The sequence below is a fragment of the Procambarus clarkii genome, chromosome 61 (genome assembly GCF_040958095.1).
Source record: "Procambarus clarkii isolate CNS0578487 chromosome 61, FALCON_Pclarkii_2.0, whole genome shotgun sequence".
Taxonomy (NCBI): Eukaryota; Metazoa; Arthropoda; class Malacostraca; order Decapoda; family Cambaridae; genus Procambarus; species Procambarus clarkii.
This window is the reverse complement of record NC_091210.1, coordinates 17689642-17700253: the sequence shown is the minus strand read 5'-3', so window position 1 is coordinate 17700253 and position 10612 is coordinate 17689642. Positions and strand designations below refer to the sequence as shown.

At 41.0% G+C, this 10612-nt stretch overlaps 1 protein-coding gene across 1 annotated transcript; it reads left to right on the top strand.

The window, feature by feature from the left end:
* The first annotated feature begins 3192 nt into the window (after nucleotides 1-3192).
* Nucleotides 3193-6299, top strand: LOC138354143 (polycystin-1-like protein 3). Its single transcript, XM_069308028.1, has 2 exons — nucleotides 3193-3336; nucleotides 5121-6299. The coding sequence occupies exons 1-2, from the start codon at nucleotides 3193-3195 to the stop codon at nucleotides 6297-6299; spliced, it is 1323 nt and encodes a 440-aa protein (XP_069164129.1).
* Nucleotides 6300-10612: the final 4313 nt, after the last annotated feature.

Sequence of the window (10612 nt, the reverse complement as noted above, 5' to 3'; positions counted from 1 at the left end):
ATATTTATTTATTGATTTAATAAATTAAACAAATTATTTTTATTTGTAATTCAGAAATTTAAGAAGAGCTTTAAATCTTTTGCTTTAAAAAATAGAATTAATATTTTTTTTTTGTGAAAACAAATTTGCACCTCATAACATGAAATATTATCACATTACAAATTCATGATGAAGGTAATTTGCGTTCGTTACCCTTGAAAGGACTCTAATGAATGTAATCCTGCTACACAATCTGCTCCGCCACAACAAATAATTAATGGGAAACTCCGAACCTAATTAATCGAGGCTTAATTAGCATAAAATTAGTGACGTGAGAATATTAGTATATATATATATATATATATATATATATATATATATATATATATATATATATATATATATATATATATATATATATTTTTTTTTTTATCTATATCTATATATGAGAGAGAGAAAGAGAGAGAAAGACAGACAGACAGTATGAGTAAGAGAGTTGGAGAGTGAGAGAGAAAATGAATGAGAGTGAGAAATAAAGAGGATAAAGAGAGAGAGAGAGAGAGAGAGAGAGAGAGAGAGAGAGAGAGAGAGAGAGAGAGAGAGAGAGAGAGAGAGAGAGAGAGAGAGAGAGAGAGAGAGAGAGAGAGCTGTACTGTAACCGCTACTTAAATAACATATAATATGCAATTTTATTAAACTGCCGAAAACTATAAGAACCCGTTTATGGCGCCAAAACAATGTTTTCCTGATATATTTGATATGCCAGAATGGTTGCACATTCGTCAGACGACTTTCACTTACCAGAGAAGAACCGAATTAAGTAACAAGAGAGAGAGAGAGAGAATAAAGGTAGTTAACTTGAAGCGTAAACAGTGGAACGACGAAAGTTCTTGCTAAATAAGTAACAGTTGTTGATGAATTGGTGTCTTGCAAGACACCAATTAACCCCAATTTCCTTTCAGTGCCTCTCACAGGAACACCGAAGTTTGGCAGAACTCTACATGTGATTGGATCCCTCCCCTCCCCTCTCTCTTCCTTCTATTTCCCAACAACATCTAGTGTTTCCTTCTATCTTGTGTATCAGAAAGTCACATAATGTGTTTGCTCCCATTATTGGATAAATTATTGGTAATTCTGTCCGCTATGTTGACTATCATTGTATCGGTCTTTCGACATTTCTTTTTACTCGCAAATCTAAAATTAAATGCCATGTCCACGTATCTGGTGGAGTATCAGGCCCTACTCTAGTATCTGGCGTGGTAGGTGAAGTATCCGGCCCTACTCTCGTATCTGGCGGGGTAGGTGGAGTATCAGGCCCTACTCTCGTATCTGGTGGGGTAGGTTGAGTATCAGGCCCTACTCTCGTATCTGGCAGGGTAGGTGGAGTATCAGGCCCTACTCTCGTATCTGGCGGGGTAGGTGGAGTATCAGGCACTACTCTAGTATCTGGCGGGGTAGGTGGAGTATCAGGCCCTACTCTCGTATCTGGTGGGGGTAGGTGGAGTATCAGGCCTTACTCTCGTATCTGGGGGGGTAGGTGGAGTATCAGGCACTACTCTCGTATCTGGCGGGGTAGAATTAGTATCAGAAACTACTCTCGAATACAAACAAGAGAACCTGGGGTAAAATCTTTGGCAAAACAAGGCGAATTGGAACCGGTCTTGCTCCCTGTGGGCACCTGTGCGCCTCGCGATACTTTGGGACAGTGATATTAAACATCTGATAGACAAAAGTTCATTCAATATAAAAAATTCAAGAACATCCAAACCGATTCCAGTTCCTTTTCTGAGGCTTCATTCCATCTTTAAAACCAAGAGGAGCAGAGTAAAACCAAGAATTTGTCCATTCAGTACTAAATTGACAGATTATGAAGATAATGTTCATCTAGATCATCAGGGTCTCGAACTGAAGACCACTAAGCCGCAGCCTTAGTCATACCAACTAAGCCACCAGAACCAAAAATAAGAGATGAGGGAATTGCGGTGAGAAGTTCGAGGCTCCGATGATGCAAGCTAATGAAATGGTATTATCCACGATGTGGTTTTTAACAATTTATAAAGTCTATGCTATTTCACATGAGTCCACTTAAATATAATTCGAAAATTAAATAAAGTTGATTAAATGTTTTACATAGTTGTAAACACAAACTTATATAATAAAATTTCACCAAGTCTTCAGTTTCTAAGGCCTCCGCTCTACATTCATGATTAACTCCTGCCTTAACGACATCACTACTTTATTCGTAAGAAGATGTCTCCCCCTTCCAATTATCTTCTAGAACTGAAAAAAACACGGTTTCTTAAGTTTTAATTGGCCCCGAGAAACTGAAGATTTAACGTAAAATGGTTTTTACTCGTTTCCGCCAACTCAGCTCCCGGCGCAGAACAAAAGAATCAGCTGTGTGTGTATGTATACATATGTGTATATGTGTGGGCGTGTGAGCGTGTGTTGGTGTATATGCAATATCAGCCAGAAGTGACCTGCTAAACACGTTAAAGTTAAACGTGGCCGCCTTACATGGCATTCTTGGTCTCCACAGTCTCAGCCGCATCGCACCCCAACCTGTCCTTCTAAAAGAACGTCACAATTTGACGTCTACTCTACCTATGGGGCAAAAATTGTCGTACTAAAAAATAGAAGCGGCTGGCAAAATTTACATATTGCCCCCTTCTCTGTTTTGTGTTCTCAAAGTTGGTTATAATAAGGGGCACTTAAGTACGACACGTTTCTTGACGTTGGGAAACCTTAGGAGGACGGGCTGCACAGCCAGGCTCTGCATTACCAACCTCAGTGATGCTTTGAACACCACCATAGCATCAGACTCAACTGAGGCTTCAATTGGCCAAACTGCGGCCAGACACAAGTGATGAACAAACGAGGCAGCCTTCCTACCTGGAGTCTAAGTCCTGCTAATATTAGAGTTGCGGTGGACATACTTTCTTACAGGAAAAAGTGGAACAACAACCATAGGAGGGCATCAGGAGGACAAGTAAACTTTAAAAAAATTTTGATCGACAGGATTAAGTTATTAGAATCAACTAGATGAGAATAAGAAACCAAAAGAAAACTTCCACGAATTTTTTTTTATCTCTGGCGGACAAGGATGAACATTCTAATACGCAAATCCCATCACAAAACTAAGAAGATTGGGAGATTTGGTAACAAGCAGTCAGGGAAAAGGCTGATCAATTGGCAGATAATTAGGATGCCAAGATGCAGGAGTCTGAACCAGAACAGTCACAGGTACCGCTTGATCCAAGTACCGTGACAATATTGTCTAGAACGGTTGTTAAAGACGATAAAGCTCACCATCTCCCTAAATCACTTGACACGAGTAAGATAAACAAATCAGATAAGGTCAGCCCGAGACTGTTGCGCAGATGTAAATCTCTGCTGGCAGTCTTTCACTCGACTCTACCCGAGTCTCTCACTCGACTCTACCTGAGTCTCTCACACGACTTTCCCTGAATCTCCCTCGACTCTACCAACTCTGCCTAGCACAAAGAACATAGATCTCCACTTGATTCATCCACATGACCATATAGTGGCCAGGAACGCCAGTCCTCTGACACTGCTTTCTGTTGATTACAAAATTTTTAAAACAATACTTTCGTAAAATGAAACGAGCATATGGATCAGGACAGTTCGTTCTACTGCAGATTTTGTGTTAAGCCTCTCTAAGAGGTAATATCAGTCACGGGATATATATATATATATATATATATATATATATATATATATATATATATATATATATATATATATATATATATTTATATATATATATATATATATATCTAACTTTATTTGAAAATGTCATTACACAAAAAAAGTTACAATATTGATTACATGTATATATATATATATATATATATATATATATATATATATATATATATATATATATATATATATATATATATATATATATATATATACATATATATATATATATATATATATATATATATATATATATATATATATATATATATATATATATATATATATATATATATATATATATATGTATGACCTGTGTTCTCAAAATTCTCAGCATAACTTACCTTCCAGAGCAACCATACGTTGGAAACGACAACACAAGACGCTCAGGAATGCTTGAAAAGGTAATCAAATAACACTCAATCTTTCCTAGGCTGACTAACATTAGAAACATATTCTCTCAACAAGTAGATTCACGCGAAATCAAGATATCTGACGACATGAAGGTTCCCGTATGTAGTTGGATCCAGTTTCACGCTTTAACTAACAAGATTGCAACCTAACTCAAAGCTTCATAAAAGTTTTAGAACTCATAATAATCATATTAAACCAATTATTTTCTTGAATCAGATTTGAGACGAGCTGATGAATATGATGTATTCATGTCAAAACTTTCAGTTTTATTATTAAAATCCGCAATGTTCCTAATGAACTCTAATCATATTTAGGAGGGCAGAGAGAGGAAGAGAAAGAAAGGGAGATAGTGGGAGAGAAAGAAAGGGAGAGAGGGGGAGAGAATGAAAGGGAGAGAGGAAAGAAGAGAATGAGATAAACAGAGATAGTGAGACAGTGGGAGGGAGAGAGAGAGAGAGAGAGAGAGAGAGAGAGAGAGAGAGAGAGAGAGAGAGAGAGAGAGAGAGAGAGAGAGAGAGAGAGAGAGAGAGAGAGAGAGAGAGAGGGAGGGAGGGAGATAGAATGAATTAAAGGTAGACAAAGAAAAATAGAGAAAGAGAAAGAAATGAGTAAAAATAGAGAATGAAAGAGAGAGGAAGAGACATAGAATGAAAGAGAAAAAAATGAGGAAGACAAAGAAAAAAAAGAAAATGAATGAAAATAAACACAAAGAGAAAAAAAGAGAAAAACTAAGCAAGTGCTATTGGCGGTACACACACACACAGTAAATAGCCTCCAGGTCTCTGTCTTCCTCGGGAAAAAAGAACTTCAAAACTCAGAAAGTATTCCAGACGTCCTGGGGATAAAACAAGCAGCATCGTCAAACACTGAGACATGTTTTAAAGCTTCATGATAAAATAAAATCTTACGATGAGGGAAATATGAAGAAAGTTAGATGATAAAAGCCTTCGATCGTAGGTCAGACTAGTCATATAGTTAATTGGTGGAAATCTGTCCAATCATAGCCATTGGTTCCACAAGTCCCCTCCACAGTACTGGTCCACAAGTCCCCTCTACAGCACCGGTCCACAAGTGGCCTCCACAGTACCGGTCCACAGGTCGCCTTCACAGCACCGGTCCATAGGTCGCCTTCCCAGGACCGGTCCACAAGTTGCCTCCACACCACCGGTCCACAAGTCCCCTCCACAGCACCGGTCCACAGGTCCCCTCCACAGCACCGGTCCACAGGTCCCCTCCACAGTACTGGTTCACAAGTCCCCTCCACAGCACCGGTCCACAAGTCCCCTTCACAGCACCGGTCCACAGGTCCCCTCCACAGTACTGGTCCACAGGTCGCCTCCACAGTACCGGTCCACAAGTCTCCTCCACAGCACCGGTCCACAAGTCCCCTCCACAGCACCGGTCCACAAGTCCCCTCCACAGCACCGGTCCAAAAGTCGCCTCCACAGAACTGGTCCACAAGTCCCCTCCAGAGCACCGGTCCACAAATCGCCTCCACAGCACCGGTACACAAGTCGCCTCCACAGCACCGGTCAACAAGTCCCCTCCACAGCACCGGTCCACAAGTCGCCTTCACAGCACCGGTCCACAAGTCCCTCCACAGCACCTGTTCACAAGTCCCCTCCACAGCACCGCTCCACAAGTCGCCTCCACAGCACCGTTCCACAAGTCCCCTCCACAGCACCGGTTCACAAGTCTCACCCAACAGCACCGCTCCACAAGTCCTTTCCACAGCACTGCTCCACAAGTCCTCTCCACAGCACCTGTCCACTAGTGGCCTCCACAGCACCGCTCCACAAGTCCCCTCCACAGCACCGGTCGACAAGTCTCACCCAACAGCACCGCTCCACAAGTCCTTCCCACAGCACTGCTCCACAAGTCCTCTCCACAGCACCTGTCCACTAGTGGCCTCCACAGCACCGCTCAACAAGTCCCCTCCACAGCACCGGTCGACAAGTCGCCTCCACAGCACCGGTCTACAAGTCCCTTCACAGCACCGCTCCACAAGTCCCCTCCACAGCACCTGTCCACAAGTCCCCTCCACAGCACCTGTCCACAAGTCCCCTCCACAGCACCTGTCCACTAGTCCTCTCCACAGCACCTCACCACAAGTTTTCTCCTCTTATCACAAGCTTCCTGGTGGAGGAAGAACACTCTGTGGCGTTGATGTGATTCTGACTTAGATTCGTCATCCACCAGCTCGCTAGACGGAGGAAAAAGACAATTTATCTCTGGATGACATTTTAAGAGGATGGTTTCATCTTCTCGGTTTCTAATCTTTCACGGAAAAGTAGTTTTCAAAACGTTTTCTTAAGACATTTTTTAATTTTTGAGACAGTGCCTCTTAAAAGGCGTAGTTATTAACAAGTATTAAATCGAGGAGCGGGTTTTTAAACAGTCAATTTATTAATAGGAATAAAATCCTCATTGCAGTTCTAGCAATGTAAGGCTAAATTAAAAAAAATATATATGTTATTTAACCTAATCTTTTTTCATATAAATGAACTGTGATGGCTAATGTTTCCAGGTTGTGTGATTTAATATATAAGTAACACAAAGTAATAAGTAGAAGAGCGTCAACAAAAACATTTGCAGCGTATGCCGGCAGTTAACATTAAACTTAATTGTTATATTAAACTGAACATTAGGACTCGAATGAGGGTGATATAGTTAACTTACGATGTTGAAAATATTTTTTTCCATTACGTGAAGCACGAGGCGTATTAAATTTGATCGACGATCTCCTTGATGACATGCCGAGTGTTACGACCTTTAACTGGTAACTGGGTCGAGTCAAGATCATTTGATGAATATAAAGAAAATATTCTATGACAGTAATCATTGCAGTGTTATTTAACGCTGTTTCCACTGATGTGACGGGACTGTAGGAGCTGTATCTTTCTATGTTGCTCAATCACTTGGGCTGGACGGTAGAGCGACTGTCTGGCTTTATGCAGGTCGGCGTTCCATCCCCGACCATCCAAGTGGTTGGGCACGATTCCTTCCTTCCATCCCATCCCAAATCCTAATCCTGAACCCTTCCCAGTGCTATATAGTCGTAATGGCTTGGCGCTTTCTCCCTGACAATTCCATTCTATGTTACTGACAGTGGGGGGAGGGCACAGAAAGAGGTCACTTGCCATTTGTTGCCAGACTTGAGACTCTCTTCCCCGACTAATCTTAAGCCTTTCCCTGCTAACATTCCACAGACCACTGTCCGCCCAACACCATTCAGCGAAGTTCCCAATTACTGCTGGATTAAGAGGAGGGAACAGTTATGGTTCTTGGTCCAATCGTCCATCTCTACTCATAGTTCGAACCCTGGGTGAAATTGCTCACGAGGTGTGCGGATAGAGCTCACTATTCGCTGCTACAACTTTTTTTTCTCCTTTTCTTTTACCTTAACTTCATTTCAGGTAAGGCTTTGGAGCCGGAATCAGTTTTTTTTTCTCAAAATTTTCCCGAAGCTATGAGCTATTTCCAACTTCAGCTCATTTTCAAAGTGTAAAACGCGCACGCTGCTTCCGTAACACGATAGAGCGATAGCTTTCAACCGGAGTTCCCAATATTGTCGAGTGAGCAGCGTCCGTTGATTAGAGTCCAGGTTGAGTGGTGTGTGTCAGTGGAGATCGGCAGCTTCTATGCTGCATTATGTAACTTGTCCTCACTCGTTAGGAAAAGTACGTGCGTATTTAGTTTTTGTTAAATACATCCAATTTCCCTACAAAAACAAACACAAAACTGGAATGTGTACTCCAGCTACATGTTACCTGTTATTTTTGTCATATCATACAATATATGTATTTGTTTGGAAGTGTTATACGAAATGTTAATTCAGAGATTAGATATTTAAAAAGTTAATTTTCTCCCGTTCTCCACTGGTTAAACTCCGGATTTGAAAAAAACAAATAAAAGGCTCAACAGATGATAGCTAAAGTTTACCTGTTAATGTGATTTAGTCCATTAGGTAACGTGCAACTTTGAACAGTGAAAACAAACCCGTGTTCAAGCAGATCTTATAAATTATTGATATTGAATCCTTGAGGCGACGTTCTACCTAAGAGGATTAAACGGAGTTATTTTGTGCTCACACTAATCCTCAAGGCTTGCTATAGACAGAGGATAATTGTTTATCAACGAGATTCAATGTCCTGGTTCATGTTCTTTCATTATAAAGTGATATGATGCGATCACACCTTGAAGGCATCTGTTTCCTTTCAATCTTTTCAGTAATCCTTGTTTTGAATCCACCAACGGGGCCTCGTTGACCCACTAAAAATAGTAAATTATCGGAACTTCTAAATTGATATGAGGTTTAAATTAGAAATTATATAAGAGAAAAAGAGAATTTATATGTGAAGTCTTCCTTGTTCTGAACCGGTTTGTAGTCCATTTCTTGTTTGTCTACAGCGCGGCGCTTGCCAAGTTCTGAAAAGCTTAAGAACGTTTTAACTATATAGCACTTAAACAAATCCACAGGAGCCGTGATGAGGGTTCGAACCTATGCACTAGGTGTTCCCGGGCGCTCTAGTCGTCTGCGCCACGACATGGAATCTGTTCAATATAACAATTTGTTGTTGACCAGACCACACACTAGAAGGTGAAGGGACGACGACGTTTCGCTCCGTCCAGGACCATTCTCAAGTCGATTGAGACTTCAGAATTGTCCAGGACGGACCGAAACGTCGTCGTCCCTTCACCTTCTAGTGTGTGGTCTGGTTAACATACTTTTGCCTCGTTATTGTGACTCATCGCCGGCATAACAATTTGTTCATTGATATATCTTACGATAATGTGATTTCTTTGTGTATATATAGCACTTTAAGGTCATGAAAACAAGCTACTTCTATTTTAAACAAGTTTTCTTGCCCCTGATAAGCTTTTACACAGAGGGGAAGTTGTAGACATTAATTAAACAAGACTCATAAGGTCCGAGGTCCGAGACCTCGATGGCCTTCAGCTGGACACACAGTTCATCTTTTGGACTGGTTTTAACAGACTGTTGCCTCCAAACTGGTGCTTGACTGGCCTCTTGAGCAACTGTTTTTTGTTCAGTGACTTTATATCATAATGGTACAAAAGCTTACACAATTAGTTTATGTTAGTTATCATTCCTACGCAATTCTTGTTCTAAATCAATGCTGTCTGTTTGGGCAATTTATGTTAACTGGTTCTAATAGCGTAAATATTAACATGCTTAAAAAAAAAAGATTCCTCGGTTTTATTTTGTTTTGTTAAAATCATTAAAGTTTAACATATTCGTAACTACCTTTGTGTCTTCAAATTACTTAATAATTTTTTTCAGAATTCAATTCGCATGTTTAGAATACGACATGAGAATACGATCATATCTAGAACGAATAGAATACGTTCATGTCTAGAACGAATAGAATACGTTCATGTCTAGAACGAATAGAATACGTTCATGTCTAGAACGAATAGAATAAGTTCATATCTAGAACGAATAGAATACGTTCATGTCTAGAACGAATAGAATACGTTCATATCTAGAACGAATAGAATACGTTCATGTCTAGAACGAATAGAATACTTTTTTGTCTAGAACGTATAGAATACGTTCATGTCTAGAACGTATAGAATACGTTCATGTCTAGAACGTATTCTAGACATTCGCCTGTCTAGAATATGGCAGGTTAGACCTTGTTTAGCCTGCATGGTTACCTGTGTCGCAGTAGCCTGCGTTGATGGCTCACAACCGAAAGATTCTAAGTTTGATTCCTAAGCCAAGACTGATCTATAGCGTAACGAGACTCCTAGAGAAGGTGACTAGTTGGGGTCCCAGGGACGGTCCCCAGCATGGCTATGCTTCCAGGGACGGTCCCCAGCATAGCTAGGCTCCCAGGGACGGTCCCCAGCATAGCTAGGCTCCCAGGGACGGTCCCCAGCATAGCTAGGCTCCCAGGGACGGTCCCCAGCATAGTTAGGCTCCCAGGAACGGTCCCCAGCATAGCTAGGCTCCCAGGGACGGTCCCCAGCATGGCTAGGCTCCCAGGAACGGTCACCAACTAGGTTAGGCTCCGAGTTGTCCAGAGACGCTGCTGCAATTTTTGGCCTTTTATTGCGAAATCAGTAAATTCCCCGCGGGACGTCAGCTGCAGCGGGACCGATTTTTCTCCCGCTGGCGAAGTCGACAAACACTTCACTTTTACTCGAGTTTGGTGGCTGCCTTTTTGGTCTTTATTACATTCTTGGTTTCGTTGGTGTTGGGCCTATCAGATGCGAGAGGGTTTTATTAGGTCTATATATTGTGGAGGGGTATTATTTTATGCCCATCAACTGCTGGTTCGTTGTCAATTGATCGAGGTTTATTAGAGCTTGTCAGTTTCGTGTGGGTTATTAAAGCCTATTAAATGTTGAAGGGTTATCACGGCTTTTATATGTCTTTTATTATGGCCTCTTAATCGTAGGTTTATTAAAGCCTCTTAATCGCACGAGGTTTATTAAATTCTCTTAATTGCAGGAAATTTATTAAATC